General features: G+C 35.7%; 1 protein-coding gene across 3 annotated transcripts; it reads left to right on the top strand.

The window, feature by feature from the left end:
- Nucleotides 1-24,377, top strand: CCDC90B (coiled-coil domain containing 90B). 3 transcript variants are annotated; one of them, XM_006186684.3, is made up of 9 exons: nt 1-485; nt 11,671-11,790; nt 13,237-13,340; nt 17,013-17,114; nt 18,119-18,160; nt 18,259-18,330; nt 18,427-18,480; nt 20,325-20,439; nt 22,942-24,377. In XM_006186684.3, the coding sequence occupies exons 1-9, from the start codon at nt 386-388 to the stop codon at nt 22,995-22,997; spliced, it is 765 nt and encodes a 254-aa protein (XP_006186746.1). In that variant the 5' UTR covers nt 1-385; the 3' UTR covers nt 22,998-24,377. The 3 variants fall into 3 exon arrangements, with proteins under 3 accessions (XP_006186746.1, XP_032344653.1, XP_032344654.1); XM_032488762.1 differs by having other exon boundaries at nt 393-485; nt 11,671-11,710; XM_032488763.1 differs by lacking the exons at nt 1-485; nt 11,671-11,790 and adding an exon at nt 12,006-12,247.
- The last annotated feature ends 1,714 nt before the right edge of the window (nt 24,378-26,091 follow it).

Below are 26,091 nucleotides of genomic sequence, written 5' to 3'. Positions count from 1 at the left end.
TGACTCTCTCCTACCGATTTAAGCTCTTAATGGCCGTTGGCTCTCCGTCGGGAACTGGCTGTTGAGCTGTACACCTCGTTGCTAGGCCCCGGAAGTTTCTCAAACAAGATGTCGCTTTCCTAGGGCGGTAACGGCGTATAGAGTTGGGGAGGGGTGGTGGGAGAAGAGGAGCCGCTCTGAACCATGCTAGGGAATTGTGGGTCCGTGTGTGAGGAGGCCCGGCTTTGCTGGATCCGCGGTGCGAGCCCGCACCGGGAAGTGTGCCTGTGCCAGGCCGAAAACTACATTTCCCAGCATCCTCGCGGTGCTAGAACTACCTTGCCTGAAAGCCTGAGCTCATTCATCTAGTCTTTCGCCCCTTCCCGCCGGCCGGAAAACCGAGGGCATGTGGAGTCGCCGGGTTTGGCTGCTCCTGCGGTCTGAAGGCAGCGGGGGCCGCCGGGCTTCAACTCCCCGCGGGCGTTTCTCGCTGGCCCTGCCGAGAGGTGAGAAAAGGCACCGTATACCGACGCCTGCGTGCTTTGTAGGGAGACGGTGCCCGTGGTTCTTGCCTGCTCGGGCGAGCGGGAGGCAATGGTGCCACGCCCTCCTCCCAACCCACTCCTGGCGCTGGCGACCCGGCTGCTGGGGCTCACCCGGTGGGGTTGAGGCGGGAGGGGCGAGGACCGAGCAGAGGACTGCCATTCTATTCTGGCTGAGCTTCCCGCATGGCTCCATTACTAGAGCTGCCGTCAGCCTTTTTTCTGAGCCCTTGTTTTTTTTAATTAAATCAGGCTGATAATCCCTGCCCTTTCGTAGGTGTGTCAGGAAACCACAGAGTAAGCTGTGTTGGGGAAGTCCTGATTTCTTTTGCGCCCTGTTCAAACTTAGACTGTATTACGCAGGTGCTGTCCTCGACCCCAGGTTTTTAGTAAAACTACAGCGTACATTTCAGGTCAGGTCACTTGGCAGTCAGCTATTCGAACAACAACAAAAGAAAACGGCAATGCGGGGACCTACAGGTGTTGCCTGGCCAGCGCACCTGACAGCAATGTGTCCTAGTTATCTGGCTTTATTGAGAGATGCTTCCAGAATCTTTGTTTTCCCCAGTTTTTAAACTCTTTAAGGTTGTTCGCGGAGGAGGCACTTCATACTAACCTTAGCATTCTCGGTTCACCGTAAATCTAAGGTGCCTGGTGAACTGAGCCGCCTAGTACCACTACTTTGTTAAGCTGTTACCATATTGTTTCATTTTACTCACATGGCAAGACTATAGCTGTCCATCCCCCATCTATAAGACCGCTGTTAAGCACACAGGGTCCTTCACAAGGTACTTGGTTACATATTTAGGTATTTAGTATACAAACACATTATGATGGTCTTTACAAAAAGGACGTAGCATTTTTTGAACCCTAGGAAATCGCCCAACCTCAATCGTTTGTAAACTTGTAGAGCTATGCTTTTTTACATATGCAAATGAAAACGGAATATTAAACATTTTAAGAGAATGAACTTTGCAGTACATGCCATACATGGAAAATGCATCAACATAATTAAACAGTAATGTCTCAGCATGTTTGTTGATTTAACCTGCCTGAATCTGAGTGTTCTTAGAGAAACCTTAAGTGGCCCCTTGCACCTAATGTAATTGGGTCCCTCATCACTAAATACTTATTGAATGTTTACTGTATACAAGTAGTTTGTTTGCCTAATATTGCTAGTAATAAAGGAATTTGAAAACCTTGAGCTCTGACCCAGGGAATGAGCTTAATTATTGTCTAGTCCAATTCCCTTCTTAAAGAGAAGGGACAGAAAGGTGATGTTATTTGTCTTAAGTTTTGTGACCAGTAGTGCTGGGTTCATTACTACTGCCCAAATTTAGCAGAATATCAAAAACACTGGAGGGTGCTTTTAAAAACAGATTTTAGGCCTTCCCCTAGAACTACTGGGTCAGTATCCAGAGGTGGAGCCCAGAGAGCTCTGTGTTAGTTTATTATTTAATATATTGAAGTATAGTTGATTTACAGTGTGTTAGTTTCTGGTAAACAGCAAAGTGATTCAGTTTTATATGTCTATATTCTTTTCCAGATTGTTTTCCATTATAGTTCATTACAAAATATTGAAGATAGTCCCCTCTGCTGTACAGTAAAACCTGTTGTTTATCTAATTTGTATGTAATAGTTTATATCTGCTAACCCCTAACTCCTAATTTATTCTTCCCCCACTCTCCCCTTTGGTAACCATAAGTTTGTTTTCTGTGTCTATGACTCTATTTTGTAAATAAGTTTATTTGTATCCTTTTTTTTAGATTTTACATGTAAGTGATGTGATATTTATCTTTCTCTGTCTGACTTACTTCACTTAGTGTGATAATCTCAGGTTCCATCCATGTTGCTGCAGATGGCATTCTTTCATTCTTTTTTATGGCTGAGTAGTATTCCATTCTGTATATATACACCACATCTTTATCCAGTCATCTGTGGATGGACATTTAGGTTGCTTCCATATCTTGACTGTTGTAAATAGTGCTGCTGTGAACACTGGGGTACATTTATCTTTTTGAATTAGAGTTTTCTCCAGACATATGCCCAGGAGTGGGATTGCTGGATCATGTGGTAACTCTGTTTTTAGTTTCTTAAGGAACCTCCATACTGTTTGTCCATAGTGGCTGTACCAGCTTATATTCCCATCAACTGTGTAGGAGGGCTCTCTTTTCTTTATACCCCTCCAGAATTTATCATTTGTGTACTTTTTAATAGATGGCCATTCTGACTGGTGTGAAGTAATACCTCATTGTAGTTTTGTCTGCATTTCTCTAGTAATCAGCAATGTTGAGCATCTTTTCATGTGCCTATTGCCCATCTGTATGTCATCTTCAGAGAAATGTCTCTTTATATCTTCTGCCCATTTTTTAATTGGTTTGTTTGGTTTTTTTGTTACTGAGTTGTATGAGCTGTTAGTGTTATTTTGGAAAGTAAGCCCTTGTCAGTCACATTGTTCACAAATATTTTCTCCCATTCTGTAGGTTGTCTTTTTGTTTTGTTTATGGTTTCCTTTGCTGTACAAAAGCTTATAAGTTTGATTAGATCCCATTTGTTTGTTTGTTTGTTTGTTTTGTTTTGTTTTTATTTCTGTTATCTTGGGAGACTGACCTAAGGAAACATTGCTATGATTAATGACAGAGAATGTTTTGCCTATGTTCTCTTCTAGAAGATGTATGGTATCCTGTCTTATGTTTGAGTCTTTAAGCCATTTGAGTTTATTTTTGTGTATGGCATGAGGGAATGTTATAACTTCATTGCTTTACATGCAGCTGACCAGCTTTCCCAACACCACTTGCTGAAAAGACTGTCTTTTCTCCATTGTATATTCTTGCCTCCTTAGTTGAAGATTAATTAACTGTAAGTGTGGATTTATTTTTCGGCTCTCTATTCTGTTCCATTGATCTATATGTCTTTTTTTTTTTTTTTGTGCCAATACTATGCTGTTTTGATTACTGTAGTTTTGTAGTATTATCTGAAGTCTGGAAGGGTTATTCCTCCAGCTTTGTTCTTTTGCCTCAGGATTGCTTTGGCAATTCTGGGTCTTTTATGGTTCCATATAAATTTTAGGATTATTTGTTCTAGTTCTATGAGAAACGTCATGGGTAATTTGATAGGGATTGCATTGAATCTATAGATTGCTTTGGATAGTATGGTCATTTAAAAGTATTAATTTTTCCAATCTAAGAGCATGAGAAATCTTTTCATTTCTTCCTTTGTCAGTAATTCTCAGCATATAAGTCTTTCATCTTGTCAGGTTTATTCTGAAGTATTTTATTTTTTTGATGCAATTTTAAAGTGGATTTTTAACTTTCCTTTTTTGATATTTCATTGCTAGTGTAAAGAAATGCAACAGATTTCTGTATGTTAATCTTGTATCCTGGTACCTTGCTGAATTTGTGTCTCAGTTCTAGTAGTTTTGTGTGGAGTTTTTAGGGTTTTCTATATATTATATCATGTCATCTGCATATGTTGACAGTTTTACCTCTTTCCTTGCATTTTGGATCCCTTTTATTCCTTTTTCTTGTCTAATTAGATATGGATAGGACTTCCAGTACTGTGTTAGAATAGAAGTGGTGAGAGTGGGCATCCTTGTCTTGTTCCAGATTTTAGCAGGAAGACTTTCACCTTTTCACTGTTCAGTATTATGTTGGCTACGGGTTTGTCATAAATAGCTTTTATTATGTTGAGATATGTTCCCTCTATATGCACTTTGGTAAGAGTTTTTTTTTTTTTTTATCATGAATGAATGTTGAATTTTATCAAATGCTTTTTCTGCATCTATTGAGATGATCATGTGGTTTTTGTCTTTTGTTTTGTTGATGTGGTGATCACATTGATTTGCATATGTTGAGTCACCCTTGTGACCCTGGGATGAATCTAACTTGATTGTAGTGTATAATCTTTTTTATGGGTTGTTGGATTCAGGTTGCTAATGTTTTGTTGAGAATTTTTGCATATATGTTCATCAGTGATACTGGCCTGTAATTTTCTTTTTTGGTAGTGTCTTTGTCTGGTTTTGGTGTCAGGGTGACAGTGGCTTCATAGAGCAACTTTGAGAGTGTTCCCTCCTCTTCAGTCTTTTGGAAGAGTTTGAGAAGGATCGGTATAAGTTCTTCTTTGTATGTTTGGTAGAATTCTGCAATGACACCATCTGGCCCTAGACTTTTGTTTACAGGGAGTTTTTTGTTTATTTGTTTTTTTAATTACACACTATTTCACTTCTAGTGATTGGTCTGTTCAGATTATCTGTTTCTTCTTGATTCAGGTTTGGTGGACTGTATGTTTCTAGAAACTTGTCTGTTTTTGTAGGTTGTCCAATTTATTGGCATGTAATTGTTCATAATATTCTCATTTGTTTTTGTTTTGTTTTTTGTATTTCTGTGGTGTCAGTTGTTATTTCTCCTTTTTCATTTCTTATTTTCTTTATTTACATCCTCTCCTTTTCTTCTTGGTAAGCCTGGCCAGAGGTTTGTCGATTTTTGTTTACTCTTTCTAAAAACCAGCTCTTGGTTTCATTGATTTTTAAAAAAAATCTCTTTTATTTTTTTCCTCTGTGATCTTTATTATATCCTTCCTTCTGCTGACTTTAGGTTTTGTTTGTTCTTCTTTTTCTACTTCTTTTAGGTGGTAGGTTAAGTTGTTTGGGATTTTTTTTTTTTTATTTTTTTTTTTTTTGGTTTTTTTGAGGAAGGCCTATATAGCTGTAAACTTCCCTCTTAGGACTTCTTTTGATGCATCCCATAGATTTTGTGTGTTTGTGTTTCTGTTGTCATTTATCTCAAGATACTTTTTAATTTCCTTTTGATTTCATTGTTGGCCCATTGGTTTTTTAGTAGTATATTGTTTAGTCTGCACATAATTGTTTTTTTCTTGTTTCCCTTTCTGTGGTTGATTTCTAGTTTCATGCTGTTGTGGTCAGAAAGATGCTTGAAATCATTTCTATCCTCTTAAATTTGTTGAGGCTTGTTTTGTGTCATAATATGTGGTTTATCCTAACAATATGTGGTTGTTCCATGTGTGCTTGAAAAGAATGTGTATTCTGGCTCCCACCACCGCTTGGGCTGGGGAGTACCATGAGGTGGCACAGATCCTCTGTGCCAGTCTCTCTCTCTTCTTCCTGCTGCAAACTGGCTGCTGTGTTCTCCAAACCTGTGGGGCTCCCTTTCTGTCTCAGCTGATCTCCCTGCTGGTGAAGGGGCTTCCTAGGGTGAGAGAACTTTTCCTCTTTCACAGCTCCCTCCCAGGGGTACAGGTCCTGTCCCAATTTTTTCTTTTCCTATGCTACATGATTACCACCTACTTGAGAAAGGTGGTAACTTTTCTCATCGTTTTCATTGTATGAGATCTGCCAGAGTTCAGTAGGTATTCTATGAGAATTGTTCCACATGTAGATATATTTTTGATGTATTTGTGGGAGAAGGTGAGCTCTGTGTCCTTCCATTCTGCCATCTTGATCCAAGCCCAAGGTGGAAATTTTGAAGATACTTGTTCCAAATGAATAAAGAAATCTTTAGATGGTTATTTTAAAATGGGGTAAATAAAATTGACATTAATAGGACTAAATCAAAGGTTTGATACTGTGCTACCTAAGGTTGGATGGGCCAAAGGAACCCCCTACTGGCCCCAACATTAAAGGGCCCCAAACAAGTCTGCTCTATTTACCCCAGTTTAATACACACACTTCAAAAGCTGGAAGAAAATTACACTGAGATACCTGACCAGCAATTACTTGGAGCAACAGTTTGAACAATTAATCAAGTTAAAAGAGTGACAAAAGGGCCTGATTCCCTTGGCTAACCCCATACTGGGGACCCCAGAGCTTTTTATAAAAAATAGATAAAATTGTTAGGATAAAAAAAAAAAGGCTTCTAGGACTTCTTGTAAGACTAACACTTGTTGATTGCATCCTAATGGAAACCAAAGTTGATGGTGTAGTAGTTGATAGAATTGAGATGAAGGTCTGTAAAAGTTGGTATATTTAAATAGTCTTTATATAAGATGGTTACATCTGTTTTGCTGAATTATATTGTGGGATAGACATGTTTCACTGGGAAAGGCTTCTCCTGCTTCGTATTATAAGACAGGGCATATGAATCTGCCCCTCAGGATACATTAATGAAATACAGTAAAGGAAACCAATAGGGTTACCTGAGCCCATACAGTATAAAGTAATACTGGGAACTAATATTCAGAAACTGATCAAAATGGTAGAGACTTTGAGTCTAACCTGTGCACTCAGAGAGCCTTTGTTGAATGCTTTATGCAAGCTTTTGAAGACATGATAAATTAAAGCCCAAACATTCCAGAATATAGAGCTCTTGAGCTTCAGTTTGGTTGGAAATCTTCTCACTGATATAAGAAAGGAAATGAAAGAAAATAGTTGGGCAAATCAGTCTTTTAATATTATTTATGTGACAGACCAGTTCTTTGGCGAGTTAAAAGCAACTGTCGTTATCTTGCAAATCTCTACAAATCAGAAATGTAAAAACAGCCCACAATGACATGAGACTGAGCCTAATTTGCTCAATCAGGTAAAACCTGACACCAAGGGGAGGGGAGGTAGTTTTCATTTGAACTCTTTAGTCATAATTATGTTTTGAGAATGTCTGTCTAAAATAGTTTCTTCAGATTTTTGGTAACTTGAGTTTTGCTAAGTTAAATGATGGGAATTCTTTGGATATCCAGGTCATTTTACGTAAGATAAAATACTGGATCATTAAATACTAAATGGATCCAAATTTACCTACTTTTGTCTCCTTACAAGAGGAAAACTAATGTGTTTGGCTATCACAATGAGGAAAGAAATTAAATTATAGGTTTCTAGAGGTTATGGGATATTCCAGTCAGGAAATGCTGGTATGACGGAGTGCAATCATTTGCTGCATGTAGGTTTTTGCTAGAGATAAAGGTTTTTAAGGGTTAAAATTGTAATATGAAATTAAAAGCACTAAAGATAATAAGGGAAACATTTCAATATGCAGGGAAAGTACAATGAGTGTTTTCTGCAAAAGAAGGTATGGGAAATGGAAATAGATTTTGCTAAGGGGAGAGAATGATTTTGCCCTAGAGCTGGTTATTTTTGGATGGAAAAATAAGGGACAAACTAATATGGCTACAAAAAGTTTTGAAAGGTTTGTAGAAAGGGAGCCCTGGAAAAGGAGTTTTGTACATGGTCAGGCTGGGTTTAGATTAAATTTAATTAGGTAAATGGGTTTTGTTATTAAAAGTAGGCTGGTGCGGGACTAGATTTGGTTTTTCTCTGTTGGAGTACTGTATTTGGTAACAGATTGTGTAAGTTTCTTTGCCTTTAAGTGATCTGTATTTTTCAACTTCTGTCACTTTGGTTAAGTGAGTAAGTATTGTTTCACAATGACCTATGATCCTATTTGAGTAAGTGTTTTGAAACCTTTTTAATATTTTTGACAAACTTCCCAAATAACTAAAGTTCTTCTGACCTCCAGCTAACTCTGGGATGCTTCAGAGTAACCCTGTGACATCTCAGAGAGGAATATTAAACTAATTAGACTTATTTGGTATGTTAAATAATCATTGTCAAGTGACATGAGATAAACCTTGGGTTGTAGTGTATGGATAAATGTTATTAATATAGATATTCCAAAATTTATATGAAATTCCTAAAAATCTGATACACCCTGGTATATTATCAGTTATAATTCTAGTTATTATCTTTTTTTTTTTAACAGAGGTATTGGGGATTGAACCCAGGACCTCGTGCATGCTAAGCACACACTCTGTTACTGAGCTGTTACCTTCCCCTCTTAGTTATTACTTTAAAATGTTGTATGTCACAGAAATATTCAAGTTTCTTGTCAGTTGCATTGTAATCAGATCTTTAACCATGCCATTTTGTCTTGTCATTTATAGACAATCATTATTTTATTGTGTTGCTTCTATAAAATGAAGATCTTCATGAAGATTCATAAAAAGGACTTTTTGACAAATACACGTTTCTGATAGTATTTAGATCATACCACTGAACTGGAGAAGAAATGACAAAACTCTAATGGGAAACCTGATGACTACATTCAGATCATCAGGAATTAATTACATAAGACTGAATGAACTGATAAATGATTTATAATCTTAGGACTTTTTCTGAAATATGCTGACTTTTAATCTGTATATTCCAGAGAAACCTTTCCTCTTGTGATCTACAAGTTGAAAGCATACCTTTGTAAGCACAGATGAAACATGTATCTTTTTCTCTCTACCTGATCCTTCCAGAATTTGGCTTCTCCATCTGGCTCCCCTGTGGACTTTATGGTTTATTCCAGCCAGATTACGATTAGTTATACTAATCATTGTTTTAAATTGTTCTTTTGGTTTTCAGTTTCTTTATGCTTGTGTCTCTCACTGCTGTACTATGACTTTATTAATGTCACTTGCTGTATTACTTATATCCTGTTTTATAAGACTGTTGTCTCTTTCATTACCCAACGTGTAACCTGGTCTCCAACAAAACTGATGATGGCTAAAAGTTTTGAGACAGTTAATACATAATTCTACATAGAATAATTGTAACAGTGCAACTCTAGATACAGGAAGAAGCAATAAGGAAAAACATTTCCTGGATCATAATAGATTAGTTAGGGGACCCAGTTAATTTTAGATTATCAACAGGGCCTAATCTAAAAATTAATACACTGAGTGGCCTATCAACAGAATCTTTTCCTGATCTGGGAATGAGCCTTCCTAGCACCGTAAGACAAAATTGGTCATGCAATGCCTCCCAAATGTTGGTTGAATTTATGACCAAGGGGAGACACCGTGGATGAGAAACGTTACTTGCCATATCAGTAAGCAAAGAATGTTGCGGCCGTCAAGCCTTCAGCCATGATGGAGAAAAGCAGGATACTGACCCTAGATAGTTAAGGTGCATGCCAAAGGAATGATTTCCGTGAGTCCAGATCCCTTGCATCTTTCCAGACAGAGAGAAGCTGTAAATTCATTAACTTGAGATGTCTGGTTTTCTTTAATTAACAGTGATCTTTTGATGTTCTCACTACCTGGCTTTTGCTGCAAAACTCCTATATGGCCTCACTCCTTCCTTACCTCTTCAGAACAGTCCCTCAGAGTGATCTGAGAGGCTGTCATCTGGGCTTAAATCCCCTGAAAATCCTCCAAAAACATAATTCTCAACTTTTTAGGTTGTGCATTTGTTTTTCATCTGACAAGTAGGAAGCTTCTCTTTGTGGAAAGTATTCAAAGTTTGTTGACTGAACTCAGAGGAATTATGTACTAATCTGCCTCACTCTTGAGACTAAGCTCTCAGACAACTTACTTAGCTCCTTTGAGCCTCATCCACATCATGAGAATTTTAAGAATAAGTAAGAGGTGTGAAAGTAGTAACATGTTATAGAAATGTTATTACTGATTTTTTCCCCTCAAACTCCAAATAAAAGATGGAACTTCTAATCAAGGATAGGTAACTAAGGCTACCAATCATTATTCCTAATGTAGTTGTTACTGGAACTATTCTTGAAATCTGCTCCCCCTTTTCCTCTAATTTTTCCTTTTCTCTCCCTCCATAGGTCTAGTATTGACACACACAGGCCCGTTGCTTAACTCTACTAGATGGCACTCAAAGCCAAAGATGACTGACCCCTGTGCTAATGAGTGTGTGTGTGTTTGTGTGTGTTCATAATTTCACCTTTACATCTGCTTCCTTTCGTATCTCGTTAACTAGATAGAGTTCATCTGAGTATTTGAATGAATTAATGTATAGGACTGGATATTACTCTTTCATCATTTGAATTTAGAGTTTAAGTTTGATTTTTTTTTAAAAACCTCTGTTTCCTGCCTACTAGTCTAAAAAGTCAATGAAGACATAGCTTTGTCTGGTTTTGCTCATCAACTTCTGTGCCTAACACAGTGCCTGGCACTCATATGTTTGTTAGCTGGAAAGACATAGAGGAAGCAATCACATTTGCCTTACACCGTACTAGCAGAAAGGAATACTTGAGGTTGCTGCTGTTTTAAGTACCTAGATGTCTTAGGTGGCTTAGGATAAAAAAAAGAGAACATGGGGTGACAGAGCATGAGCTTTGCATTTGGAGGACCTGGATCTGAATCCTGATTCTGCCAGAGACTCTGTGACCTTAGACAAAACCTTAGGCTTTCCCTTTCCTGGGTCTGGCTTTTCTTATCTAAAAAGGTAGATAATACTACCTTGCCTTGGCCATATGTAAAGTATCTAGCACCTTGTATTCATACTAATTAGCGGTTATTTTACTTAACACATGGTAATACAATAAAGTTGTATATGGACAAAGTTCTCCCCAAAAGAAAACAGTTCTTAATAAAATTTGATGATGAAAGAGTAATGTCCAGTCCTATACATTAATTCACTCAAATTTAATAAAATCAGCAGTAGATGGAAAAGGACCATGCTGTGTCTAGATTAAAAACTGAGAAATTATTATATAATAGGATATTTCAAAAATGAGAAAAATTTTGTGGGTCTTTTGTGTTGATAACACTAGATATTCCAGGATTTAAAATCCAATTCACTGATTGAGTCAACAGTAAAATACTGTGACCCGACTATTTGCCAAGCACTGTTTTAGATACTGAAGATACAATAATGAAAAACACAGTCCGGGCCTCATACAGCTTACAGTCTGGTTCAGAGAGACAAACAGTAAACAAGATAGTTTCAGACACGACTTGAGAACTATGAAAATAGACTGTGGATATATAGGAGAGTGGGAGTACAGAAAGCTACTTTATATGGGGGTGTATGTATGAAAAATTGTCATAGCTCTATGGAAGACTTCCTAGCACTGAGGAGAGGTGGGCGGTTTCTGCTCTCCGGTAATTAGAGGTGTGGCAGTGATACTCAATGCTGTTGAAGTATATTAAGACTGACTCTTAACATTTCAGAATACTAAAAGAAAGTAAACATTTATTGAATGTTTGCTGTGTATAGAATAATGTTAGAGACTTTTCAAATATAAGAAATCGGGCTCAGAGGAGTCATTTATCTAGCTTGAAATTATAGAATTCCTAAGTAGAAGAGCTGGAATGGTATTATAAACTGCTGGGAGGTGGGGGGAGATGCTATAGAAGCTAAAGTATGACGATGCATCTGTTAGTTACTACAAAACAAGTTGTCTTCTCTTTTCAGACTTCTTCACCACCACAACCAAGGAAGGATATGATATGAGGCAAGTGGACATAACTCCTTTAGGACAAAGGAAATTAACTTTTGATACCCATGCACTGGTTCAGGACTTGGAAGCTCATGGTAAGAAACACAGGTCCCTCTTGAAAGGGGAATATTAACAGCACTCACAATAGATTATCTAGTCAAGACAGTATCACTATTAGGAACAACTAAGAGTCGCTAAATACAAGAGCCATCCATACAATGGAATATTTTAGTCATAAAATGGTATAGCTAGAAGAGTATTTACTGATAGAAGAAATACTCAAGATATGTTAAGTGAAAAAAGCATTATATAAAATTGCATGTGCAGAATGATTCCAATTACATAAAAAAATAAAAACAACAATAGTTTCTAGGCTGATAGTGTAGTTCATGTGGAAGTACAAGCACAGTGTTAAGAATAGACAAAAAGGAAATCAAAGAACAGGCACAAAAAATTACCAGATGTCAAAACAGTAATTTAAATTATGTCCTATTACAGAAATAGAAGAGTTGATTTAATGGAGTAGAATGGCATTCAGAAACGTGTGTGTGTGTAAGTATGTCTTAGCAATAAAGAAGGCATTACAAATTAGAGAAAGGAAGAACTAATAAATGAGCTCTGATAAATGACTAATCATTGGAATGCAATAGATTAGATCCCCTTACTGAAAAATACCTAGATTGAGTAAAAGCTAAATGTAAAAAAAAAAAAAAGATAAACTACATAAAAATTATAATATAGATATATTATAGACTAATTTTAGAGTAAGGAAGCTAGACAAAACTCAAAAGCAATGAAAGTAAAGATTGACTTGTGACTATAGAAATATTTACTTAAATCTGTGTATCAGAAGATACGATCCGTAAAGTTAAAAATGTTAGCAATACATATGAGATTATTGCTTTAATATATAGAGAATTTATATGAATCAATAAGAAAAGTTCAGCAATTTTATAGAAAAACGTCCAAAGGCATCCATAAATATGTGGCTCATAGAAAAATAAATATAAATAACCAATAAATATATATAAAGATGCTTGACCAAGGATATGCAAACCGTAAGTATAAATTAAAGTAACAATGCAATACCATTTTTATGTCAATTATACACTCAAAAGAGACTAGTAATATCCATGTTGATGTAGATGTGGGGAAATGGATCAGTGGAATTAAATGTGGATAGTGCTTTTAGAGAGTAACTTAGCACAATCTGTTGATTTTTTTAAAAAGACTGCAGCTGACCCTTGAACAAATGTGGGGTTTAGGGGCACCAACCCCTGCACAGTAACTTTATAGTGTAACTTTATAGTGTCCCTCTGTGTCTGCAGTTCCACATCCATGGATTCAACCAACCACAGGTCGTAAGGTACAATAGTATTTACCATTGACAAAAATCTGCGTCTAACTGGACCCACTCAATTCAAACCTATGTTGTTAAGGAGTCAACTGTATGACAATTTAAATGATGAAAGTTATCCTGTTTATTCTGAGAAGGATTTGCACTTTTTAAAAAAATATAAATACCTATTTGCTGCCTATAGGATTTGACAAAGCACAAGCAGAAACAATTGTATCAGCATTAACCACCTTATCAAATGTCAGCCTGGATACTATCTATAAGGAGATGGCCACTCAAGCTCAACAGGTAGTATTTTCATTTTTATCACTTCTAACTGTTTCATTAGACAGCCTTTTTCATAACTGCATCTCTGTCTACCCACCCACCTCCCCAACACACCTGTGTCTTCCCATTGTTCTTTCTAAAGGGACCAAAAACAAAAAATGGAAAACCTTTAGTAGAGTCAGTATCCAGAGAGATTGAGGAGTTGGAATAGTCTTCACAAAATTCTGGTAGCACAGAGAATTAAATTTTGTTAGATCTTTCATTGTGTAAAATAATTATATTATTGGAATCATGGGATGGTGGTAGGTTGTTAAGCAACTTTTTCCCCATAGAAAGCCCACCGCAGCCAAAGAGCTAATCACTTCACTGCAGTAATGTGTATGTTCTGGTTGATTTTCACAAACTTGGAAAGCTGGAAGGGACTTAATAGCTGGGAAGGACTTCATAAATCACCTGGCTGTAATGCTTTAATCCGACCAGATATTCAAATCCTTAAATGTCAGATAATACCATTTACTAAGAACATAAGAAGTGAGAGGCACAGTGCTGGGGACTTCTCATATATTATCTTATTTAATCCCTCTTAACAACCTGAAAAGTAGGCAGAATTGTTCTATTTTGCCACGGAAGAGAGGATCAGGGATGTTGAGTAATTTGCAAGAGTCCTCATTGTGGTACTATGGACAAAAAGCAATAATTTTATATAAAGGATGGAATAAGCTAGATGAGCTTAACTGTGGAATAATAAATCATAGTCTATCAATCATGAATTCACTGTGTTTAACAATTGTTTCCTTTCTATGGCAGTATTTTTTAATTTTAATTTTCCTCCTCAGATAAATACTCATATTTAGGCTTTCCTCCTCAGATAAAATTTCATAGCAGAAAGAATTAGGATTTCTTTCTTATATAAAATTAGGAGCTCTTGCATAAAATTTCATTACTTTAAAGGTGATGAAAGATTGAAAGCTTTTGAAGATCTTTACTGTAATCTCTAATTAATTATATGTTTAGAATTAAAAGCATTCAACCCCTAGATTTAACAACTTTCAATTTGTGTGTGCATTATTTTACCTAAATTTACTCAGGATCATAACAGACTACTAAATCCACCAAAGAAAAAGCCAGTTGTTTAATGGTCTCAAACACCTGAGCTATCCTGAAAGAGCTAATGACATTTTTAATAAAGTCATTTACTCTTAAATCAGATTTTTAAGTTTGCCTATATATATATATATAGTCAGTGAATTAAAACTGTTGTTTGAAGAATTATGCTGCCAGGACCATTTAGTCTTTTTTTTTTTTTTAATTCAGATTTAATTTTTCTTTTTTTTTGAGGTCCCAGTGTGTTTCGTGTATGTGTGTGTGTGTGTGTGTGTGTATTTTTTTTTACTGAAGTATAGTCGGTTTACAATGTTGTGTCAATTTCTAGTTTACAGCACAATGCTTCAGTCATACTTGAATATACATATATTCGTTTTCATATTCTTTTTCACCATAAGCTACTACAAGATATCAAATATAGTTCCCTGTGCTATACAGTATAAACTTGTTTATCTATTTTATATATACCAGTCAGGACCACTTAGTCTTACATTTAAAATGTAGGATGGGATGTAGGACTACTACTAAACTTTTGGGTTTTTTATGACTAGTGTGTGAAACTGAAATCCTGTTCCATCCTTGAGCATGAGCCTCAAGGCAAACGAACTTCACACTTGATCACTTCAGAAAGGGCCATGCTAAATCAAGTCCGCTCAATCTGAGAATTCAGTTATATTCTGAATTTGCTTGTAATCTGAGTTACATTCGTATTCTCTGGTGGCTCCACGATAGTTAACAATGATCGCACTTTTAATAGATTTGACTACTTAATGCTAGATTATATTTTTCCCCTTAAAGTTTTTGAAAATGGACATATATGCTGTTTTGTAGGCTTTTTGAGCCACAAACTGTATTTAAAGGAGGAAAGGAAAATAAAAAGAGGCTAATTAGGGTTACAGTACAATTCCTTATCCTCAGGTTCAGAGTCTACAAGAAATATGTAATTAAATTTTCAACTCTTCTCTACATAGTCTTGGTAATAAAATAACATTTTTATTAAGGATTTGAACAAGGATAACATTACAGTTACTGTCTTAGAACTCCATAATATTTGGGGGCAACAGGACTAACAACCCCTAGAGGCCACTTCCATATGATTCTGGGGTAATTCTCATGAATGTTAATTCTCACGAAGCCTAACTACCCAAAAGAAAATAAACCCCTTCCCCAGTAATATAGATGAGGGTTAGGGAAGGCATTAGAGTCAAGGATGTCTGTTGCACACTAAAAAGTACTTTCAAATTTTATGATAGGAATAATATTTAAAGCAAAACTTCCTCCACGTCAAACCACTGGAGCTATACTGTCCTGCTTTAGCCATTAGATCCATATCTCGTTACATTCATTGAAGCGCTAACTGTGCACCAAGTATTACTGTAAGCATTTTATGTGCGTTATTGCATTTAATGCTCAAAATAACTGTATAAGGTATAGGTAGTTATTATTTCCATTGTACCAAAGAGGAGGTCAGAGAAGTTAAATGCCCAGAGTCTCACAATAAATGGCAGCGTTTGGATTCACCCAGGCAGCCTGACTCCAGAACTCACATTTTTTTAACCTCCACTCTATGTGGCTGTGCCATCTGAGAGTTGTTTTTGGAGAAGATGTGTGCATTCCAGACCCTTTAAAGACTGAGCCATTTCCTAGTCATGCATTTGGAACTGTTGTAGCCTCTGCTTTCTAAAAGTCATGTCAGTTTTGAGATAGCCTTTCTCACCCATGTTGGCCAGTGGAGGACCATAACCTCAACAATGCACCCCTAGCCACAAACTGACAAAAATGGGAGTTCTGCTGGGGATCCCGTTCTTGTTTGGGTTTTTTTTGTTGTTTATAAAACTTGTTACAGAGGGTCCTTTTCAAGGTTACACCTTCATCTGCCTTTTCTTTTGATAAAAAAGGATAAAAGATGAGTCAGCAAGCCACATGAGTTTGAGGTTAGTGGTAAAAGTTGTATTTTCTTTATTTGCTACAATTTCTACAAAAATGTGCCTCCCTAGGGAAGGAAAAGTTTAAAAATCTATCAAATACGGGCCAGCTTTTCTTTCACAAATTCTTTGTAGTGCCAAATATAGGAAAGATAACTCAGGAATTTAAACAAAGCTAATTATGTTATGCTGACAAGGGGTAATTATTTAAACCATATTTCTACCTATTTTGCTTTATTACCTGACTTCTGAGTCTTACCCATTATCCTAGAAATTTCCAATGGTAGAAAATCCCTCAAAATCAAAGCAATGAAAAGTAAAAACTTTTCCATGTAAATATTTTGAAAATAAGTAAATAAACAAAGAGGCATTATTTGTTGAGAAACTCTTAGAGGTTAAGTAAGCATTTTATTGGAATTCTTTCAGTGAAAAGACCTAGACATTTGTTTCTCTTCACTGGGAAATTTTTTTTTCCCTTGCATTTCTTGTTCCTTTTCATTTTGATATTTCAGGCATATTGGTTTCAAGTTTTGTTATTTTTACTTAGCCAAGCAACATTATACCTTGTAGCAAGATAACAGATTCTTTTTAAGTTTCATGAACAATTCCATGTAAGGGGATGGCAATACATAGATCACTATATTATTTTAATTTTGCTTTCTAGGAAATAACAGTACAACAGCTAATGGCTCATTTGGACTCCATCAGGAAAGACATGGTCATCCTAGAGAAAAGTGAATTTGCAAATCTGAGAGCAGAGAACCAGGTGATACAAGTTTTAATTTATTATTAATAAAATAACTTATTTTACAAATATTCTGTTTGGTAAACAATAGGACCCAAAATGATTTCATGTGGTTATTAAATAATTATTAGCAAGTTTTTAGATGAAAATATACTACATGTTTAACCATACCTAATGTATGTATAAATCATAGATTCCTGAAACTAGAGAATAAGAGTTGTATCTTATATAGGTCACATAAAAAGGGAACTCTTTGAGCTACATATATTTTATAAAATTTCTAGTGTGGTTCAGTGTAATGTTCTCAGAGCTGACAGTAATGTGGCATTTTCCTTTTTTTCTTTTTTTTTTTTGATACTATAATCATTTTTGTCACATAAGAGAAAAATGTTTCTGTAATTCAGACCTTTGTTATTATCCACTAGCTTAAATATTTTTAAATTTAGAATATCAATCTTTCTTTAAGTAAAATACAGTAGTGCCCCCTTATCTGTATTTTCACTTCCCACAGTTTTAGTTACCTGTGGTCAACTGCAGTCTGAAAATATTAAATGGAAAATTCTAGGAATAAACAATACACGTATTTTAAATTGCTCGCTGTTCTGAGTCGTATGATGAAATCTTTCACTGTGCCACTCCATCCCCCTGGTATGTGAATCATCTCTTTGTCCAGTGTATCCATACTGTATGTGCCACCCAGCCATTAGTGTAAGAAAAAACACGGTACATATAGGGTTCAGTACTATTTGAGGTTCCAGGCATCCGCTGGATGTCATGGAACATATCCCCAGTGCTAAGGGAGCTACTATAATAAAATATAAACACATTTTCTGATGTTCTAAGAATTGTTTTCTGAATAAGATGAATTTTTAGTTCTTTTTTTGTCTTTATTTTAAATCAAATTTTGTATTAGAAATCCATAGATTGTCTAATATTTGCTTATGCAGGGTTTCAGATTTCTTTTTTAGTAAATCATAATATGGACTTTTGGTTTAATGCCAATTGTGTATGATCTTTATACCTAGAAAATGAAAACTGAATTAGAACAAGTTAAGCAACAACTGATAGTAAGTGAAACTTTTTTCCCACTTCAGAGTATTTTATTAATTTCAGAACAAATATTCATTATGAGATCACTTTTTAAATATTTTTATTTCCTTTAAAGAATGAAACTAGTCGAATTAGAGCAGATAATAAACTGGATATCAACCTGGAAAGGAGCAGAGTGACAGATATGGTAATGTGCTTTTAAATGTACCTTCTTGGTCACTTATTCCTTTTTAATTCCTCTTTGTCTTTTTTTTTTAACCTCCTGATAAACCATATCCTTTAGTTTACAGATCAAGAAAAGAAACTTATGGAAGCAACCACAGAATTTACCAGAAAAGTAAGCTGCTATGTCAAAGTTTCTCTTTTGCCCAGCTCTCATGCCTTGTATAACTGCTTTTATGTGTAACATTTTGTAAGTGTGGACTTGAACAAGCCATCCCTATAGAATCCATGATCTCCTCAGAGCTACTGTAGTTACCTGTACTTGGGGGGAAGCCGCCGCCAAGTGGATGGTAGTGCCTGAGCTATGACCTCTGAGTCAGAGTCACGCTTCCCAGGTAGCAGACTTTTTTTTTTTAAACTAAGTTATTTTTATATGGGTAAGAACTATTTTTTTAAAAGACAGGGATTCACAATTAGTATTTAAATGAGTACCGAGGTTCAATTAAATAATTATCTTAAAATTTTTTTAAATAATAGCAAATAGAGTGCTTATTACATATTAGATACTGTTTTACTTATTTTTGTCTATTAATTTATTTCATCCTCTTACCCTCCATGTGAGGTAGGCACTCATTCCCATTTAAGAATTTGGAAAATGAGGCAGAGGGAGGCTAAGGTCACAGAGCTAATAAGCATGAAATGTGAACTTGGATTCTAAACCTCAAACTCATAACTACTGTTTACCTCTCAGTAACCCTATAGTGTAATCATTACTTAATCTCTATGACTGAGTGAAATCCAGCTTTCTGACTCAGTGTAGTCCTTTTCTTAGAAGTTAAGAGCTACTTGGTCTACCTTCTAACACAAGAGCCATCACTAGATTATAATTCAAAAGAAGCGAAGGTCCCATTTGCCTTTCCAAGCAGCCTATTCTCTTCTCTTACTTCTTGACCAAGATAAAGGAGATAAATACAGAAATCAACAAATTCTCTCACAGCTAATTTCTGAGCTCTAAATATCATCTTATTTCTCTTCCTACCCCTTAGGCCCTGTGCACATAGCATTCAGTGTTACCTGACAAGCATTTTTGCCATTTCCTTTAATACTGGTGTCAGCTTATGTTGTAAACCTAGTTGGTTTTTTCTTTTGCAAAATGTCAAGTTTCAACTATGCTATCTCAAGGACTTTATACATGAAAAGTGAGAGTTCTGTGACTAACATTTTTGCTTCTTAGTTTATCCTCTTACATATTTAGGTCTCAAATACAGGCATACCTCAGAGATATTGCAGGTCCCGTTCCAGGCCACATCAATAAAGCAAATGTTGCAATAAAGTGAATCACACAAATGCTTTGGTTTCCCAGTGCATATAAAAGTTATGTTTACACAATACTGTAGTCTGTTAAGTGTGCCGAAGCAGCATGTCTAAATAAACAATATCCATACCTTAATTAAAAAATAAGAGTCACTAAAAAGATGCTAGCCATGTTCTGAGCCTTCAGTGAGTGGTAATCTTTTTGCAGTAGTAACAGCAAAGATCACTGTTCATAGATAACCATAACAAATAGAATAAAAATGAAAAAGTTTCAAGTATTATGAGAATTAACAAAATGTGACACAGACATGAAGCGAACAAATGTTGTTGGAAAAATGGTGCCAGTAGACTCGCTTGACTCAGGGTTGCCACAAATCTTCAGTTTGTTTAAAAAAAAAAAAAAGTGTGTTATCTGTGAAGTGCAATAAAAACAGGTATGCCTGTATCTTACTTACTGTGAGGCTGTTAATAGCGTGTGCCCAGAATGTGATAATCCTGTCTCCAATATCAACAGAGAAGGAATCTTTTTTGTCAGCCTGTAATGTTCATGTAATGTTATATTTTTTAATATCACTGTGCTTTTACGTATTTCTGCACTTAAAACTTCTGTAACACAAAATTAGCCCATAAGTGAGGGTTTCTAAAGTAAACATTTTGTCCATGATACATAGGGACAAAATTTAATTGTCTTATTAATTACTACAGGATACCACAACCAGAAGTATTATTTCAGAGACTGGTAACAAAATTGACACTGAAATTGCTTCTTTAAAAACGCTGATGGAGTCTAATAAGCTTGAGACAATTCGTTATCTTGCAGGTAAGGCTGTGTTTGTCATGTGATCTTCAGACCTGTTAGCTCCTACATCCCAAGGTAGCCATGGGGGCACGGAAGGAAAAAAGGAGGCACTGTAACAGGTTTCCTTTATTGTTTGGTCCCCTGCAGTGCTTGGAGAATGTAAGTTTAACAGGCAGTAAGTTTAGGATATAAGTTTAACAGGCAACTCTACATCCTCCTAATAGTATGTAAAGCATATGGATGTCAAGGATATACATAAACACAACTACAAAATGGTGCAAAAATAAACTGGGTATTCCACAGTGGGAAAAAAAGAAAAGTTTTAGACAAAGGTTGCTAAAATAGATACAGGCTATTGAAAACCATAGCAAGCAAAGGGGGGGAAATTACTTCCTGCCTTGAATTCAATTGACAGAGCTCCCTAAAATTAGATTGTCACACACTGAGTTCCTCACATACCATGTGACCTGACGCATGTACAGAGCCCCAGGAAGTTAGGAAGAATGCCCTATTCAAGTACTACTTTTCTTTTTCCTTTTGATAAAAGAGTAATGTATTTTCATTCTAAATTGTTTATAATTCAAAAGCAGTGTAGTAAAAGTGAAAGCCTCCTCCCCATTTTACTGTTCATAGTGTATGTCTTTCTAGGCTTTTCATTCTAGATATAAACATTGCAGATTTTTTAAATAGTAACTAGATGTTACTGTACATACTACCACTTGTTAAAGTTTAACCAGGTGTCTTGACTATCTTTCCACATGAATACATATATAGACATCTTTTTACTAGAAAGCATAGCATTCCATTGTATGAAAATACTATTATGTATTTATCCAAACCTCTATTAACAGACATTCTGCTCCCAGTTTTTCATTGTTAAAAACAATATTGCGCTGAATAGCCATATATATTTGTATGAATAAATTACACACACACAAATATCTTTATACCCTCATACTAATATTTCTATATAATAAGTTGCTTATGCACATTAGAATCTGGGATCAAAAGATATGCATATTTAAAATTTTTTATATTCTTGTTGTCCAAAATAAAATTGCTGGTTTCTATCATCAGTGATTTTCTGGCAGCCACTAATTACATTAAAGTGGTAATTGGAGTAAAGATGGAGACCCACACCCTCTTCATCTCCTCAGTTTGAATGGCTTAGTTTCTATTTTTTAAAATATTGGGCTTCTGCTGAAGATCCGTTTGAAGAAAGGGTTCTAAGGCTTTCAAAAAACAAGTTTTGAAAACCCCTATTCTAGCAAAGTCTCTGGAAGTGGAGATCTGTTGTTCAGTAGTAATGCTCAGGGAAGTTCCAAATCAGCCTTGTTTGGTGTGTGCATTCCCAGTTTCAAAATAGATCTCAAAGCAACCCAGGTTAGGGGAAGCTTTGTACACATAGTGTTAGTCCTGCTTCCACCACTTGCTGGCAGTACAGCCTTGGGCTTGTTGCCTCATCCACACGATGGGAATACTATCACCAACCTCATAGGGTTTTAATTATGGCTAAATAAGGTGATATATGGAATCCTTCAGCACGTGCCTGGAACATGGTAACTAGTAACAGGATCAAATAGGGGAATATACAATTGACCAGTGGCAACAAGACAAGAAACTCTTAGTGTTATTCTTTCTTCTTAAATGTCCAGCTTCCCACTCTGTCTTGGAGAGACCTAATCCCATTTCTTAAAATTAAGGAAATGATCTTGTCATTAACCAAGTTTCAGTAAGTAGCAGGGTCAAATGGGATAATGTATAATTAGATTTATACATTAAAAATAGGATAGAAGTTTACTCTCCATCTCAGAGTCTCTTCTAAAAGTCATGATTGTTTAAACTAGAATCTAGGGAGTCCCTAAAAGCCTCACCAACATTCACCTCCTTAAGGAGAACAGAAAGGTTTTCTATCCAGAATGATGTAACAATAAAGGTATTAACTATTTAAAAAGCCTGATTTTTTGCTGCCTTTTCTTTTACCTCACTGAGTTTTTTTTAAGGGTTTTCATTAAAATTTCATTTTTTATTTAAATTTTTAATAATTATGAAATTATTTTTAAGTACTGAAAAGGCAATTAAAATTCTTATGGATAATACAGATGTGTCTCGCTAGCTTAACCATGTAATTTTTTAATATAGGTAAGATAGTTTTTCACTTAATAAATTATATCTAAAATTAAAGTTCATAATTATTTAAAGTAGTCATTGTTAAGTGCTAATGTTAATGATGACAAACACTGTTCATAGATTCTGACATATAATCTACACTTTGAAATTACTGTCATCCTTATTCTGGTTTAGAATACAAGATTTTAATAAGAACTGGTATTAATCCTGCCCTAATGGGTATCCTTTATCCTTAGCTTAATTTTCTAAGAAATGAAAAACCTAAGGTAGAAAATCGGTTGGATTTCCTGTGCTTTTTGCTTTTCATTTAAATTGAAGATATTATTCTGTTTGTCTCTGCAAGATACTCACAAATGCATGGCCTGTATGTAACGTGGTTTCTTCTTTTCACAGCCTCAGTGTTTACTTGCCTGGCAATAGCACTGGGATTTTATAGACTCTGGAAGTAACAGTGAAACTACTATATTGTGCTCCTACTCCTACTATTGACTTCTTAAAAAACACTATGGATTTACTTTGGACGTTGAAAGTTGCAGCAGAAACAACACAAGATTATGTAAAGTACATACGGACTGAAAGGAAATGTTTTAGAATGGGAAGGTATTTTGTCTTTTTTTTTATATACGTCTTTATTATGCTGAAAAGATGCCATTCAAAACCTGATTGATTTGAGATAGAAGGGCCTTTTGTCTTTATCCTTTTGATAGCTGGAACCAGGGTTTTCTTTTGTTAGCTTAAACAACTGTCAATCATATAAGATTTCTTTGGTATCTGCTGCAAATTTGAAAACTATTCCCAAGCCTACATACTTGTTACTGTATTCAGTTTTCCTGCAAACTGTTGCACAACTACCTTTTTATATAAAATACTATTATAACAAAGTTGTTTGCATTTTAAGAGCAACTTATCCTATAGCTGGAGTTTGATTTTTTTTGTAATGAACTAAAACAATACATTTTAAAATAATGTGTGCCCTACTGCAAGTGTATGACACTCAGTATGAAATCTATAGAGTTGCTTAATCTTAAACTCATTACATATATTTTAAAAAAGCTTTTTTAGAGGACGTAATTAGACATATTTATTTACTTATTTTTTAAGTGGAGGTTCTGGGGATTGAACCTAGGACCTTATGCATGTAAGGCAGGCACTCTACCACTGAGCTATCCCCTCCCCATATTTTTAAATTTTTTGATTCACAAAAACCAGTTTATCCTTGCTTTTCAGGAACCCATTGTAAATTTATTACATGAAACAAAGCTTTTGAAAATTCAGCACATGTCTTGATATATAATCCCTACTCAAGAAAATCATGGAAAATTTCATGTTTTCGTTTTGTTTTTACTGGCCCTATTTTTTTTTTAGATAATAATGTCTATTAATAGTATATATGTAGTTTCAAGGAAAGTACACAATACTGTTTTCATCTCAGACATTCAGTTTTATCCAGATCAAGAAGCCAAGGCCAGGAAGTGCTAAACATTTCGAAAGATTTCATAATGCCTTGGCAACAGCTTTAAAAGTTTGATAATCCACAAGTTATTCAAAATGATCCCCATCATTTGTTTAGTAAATAGGAAATCTGAAGTATAGGGCAGTCAAAAGACCAACCTGTACAGTCCAAGTGAGAATCAGAGGCCTTCCAACTAAATTTTCTTCAAAGATCTAACCACTGAGTTGTTTTCAGAACAAAACTCTCTATGTTATAACATTATTTTGTTGCATTCTGATTCATTTTTATCTCAGAAGCTTTTGCCTAAGAAAATTCTTGGCACATTGTAGACTTTTTATTGGATTAATAAATAAAGACCAAAAAGTTTGCATTGTAACAAACTCTACAGTGCATCTGTTCATTCAATAAATAAGAATGCCTGCTGTGGGCCTGACAACATTCTGGCCCCATGTGCACAGAGCTGAGCATGGCTTCCTTCTCATGGAACTTAACTGAAGTCTTAATTGAAGAAGACAAGACAGCAAACAGGTAAGTTATTCATCTGCTACAATTTAAAATATGCTGCAGTATTGAGAGGGAATACTTCTTTCCTCCACGTGAAGAAAGCTTCAGTAGCATAACACTGTGATCACTCTTCCTTCAGCCACCCTGCCCCAGGTTATTAAGTGAGGTGAAAGGAGAAACAAGGCCCAAATAGCCCAGCCACTTCTCCCCATTCCGGTTTGGGATCAGCCTGTCTACAGAGAGCATTCATTCTGCTCTGCCCTAAAGGATCAAGCTCAGCTTCTGCAGGGTGAGGCCTGCTCTAGTACAGTGATGCTTGGGACAAGGTGAGTAAGTCTGTCCAATTCTGGGGTTCAGTGATGAGAAGTTTACTGGACTGAAGATATTAACCATATTCTCCAATATCAGTTTTTAACAGTAAAGAAAGGTACTATTTAGGTCTTTACATCAGTTCATTTGTTTATTTTTTGTATATGATGTTAGAGAATGTTCTAATTTCATTCTTTTACATGTAGCTGTACAGTTTTCCCAGCACCACTTATCGAAGAGACTGTCTTTCACTCCATTATATATTCTTGCCTCCTTTGTTGAAGATTAATTGACCATAGGTGTGTGGGTTTTTCTGAGCTCTATTCTGTTCCATTGATCATGTCTGTTTTTGTGCCAACAACATGCTGTTTTGATTACTATAACTTTGTAGCAGTGTCTGAAGACTGAGAGGGTTATGCTTCCAGCTTTGTTATTTTTCCTCAGCATTGTTTTGGCAATTCTCCATCTTTTGTGATTCCATATAAATTTTAGGATTATTTGCTCTAGTTCGGTGAAAAATGCCATAGGCTGTAGTCAGAAAAGATGCTTGAAATAATTTCTATCCTCTTAAATTTGTTGAGCCTTGTTTTGTGTATTAGTATGTGGCCTGTTTTAGGGACTGTTCCATGTGCATTTGAAAAGAATATGTATTCTGGGTTTTTTGGATGTAATGTCCTGAAGAGATCAGTTAAGTCTTAACTGTTTTGTTGCGTCACTTAAGGTCTCTGTTGCTGTATTGATTTTCTGTCTGAAAGATCTGTCCATTGATGTCAGTGGGGCTAAGAGTCTCCTACTATTATTGTATGTGCATCAATTTCTCCCTTTATGTCTGTTTGTATTTGCTTTATGTATTAAGTTCAATTATATGGGGTGGATATGTTAATGACTAATATCCTCTTTTTGTATTGCTCCTTTTAGCATTGTATAGTGTCCTTTATCTTTATGGCTTTTGCTTTAAAGTCTGTTTTGTCTGAGTATTGCTTCCCCTGCTTTCATATCATTTCCAGTTTGCATGAAATACCTTTTTCCATCCCCTCACTTTCAATCTGTTTCCTTTGCCCTACAGTGGGTCTCTTGCAGGCAGCACATTGTAGGTTCTTGATTTATTATCCAATTTGCTACTCAGTGTCTGTTGATGGAGCATTAGTCCATTCATATTTAAAGTAATTACTGAGAGAGAGGTATTTATTGCCATTTTAAACCCTGTTTTCCAGTTAATTTTGTATTGTTTCTTTGTTCCTTCTTTGTTTTCCTTTTGTAGTTTGATGGTTTTCTTT

The sequence above is a fragment of the Camelus ferus genome, chromosome 10 (genome assembly GCF_009834535.1).
Source record: "Camelus ferus isolate YT-003-E chromosome 10, BCGSAC_Cfer_1.0, whole genome shotgun sequence".
NCBI classification, from domain to species: Eukaryota; Metazoa; Chordata; class Mammalia; order Artiodactyla; family Camelidae; genus Camelus; species Camelus ferus.
This window is presented reverse-complemented; position numbering and strand designations above follow the sequence as displayed.

Coding starts and splice junctions, on each gene's coding strand:
- CCDC90B (XM_006186684.3), top strand. CDS start 386: ATGTGGAGTCGCCGGGTTTGGCTGCTCCTGCGGTCTGAAGGCAGCGGG. Junction 18,481..20,324: donor CCACAGAATTTACCAGAAAA/GTAAGCTGCTAT, acceptor TAATTACTACAG/GATACCACAACCAGAAGTAT. Junction 20,440..22,941: donor GACAATTCGTTATCTTGCAG/GTAAGGCTGTGT, acceptor TTCTTTTCACAG/CCTCAGTGTTTACTTGCCTG.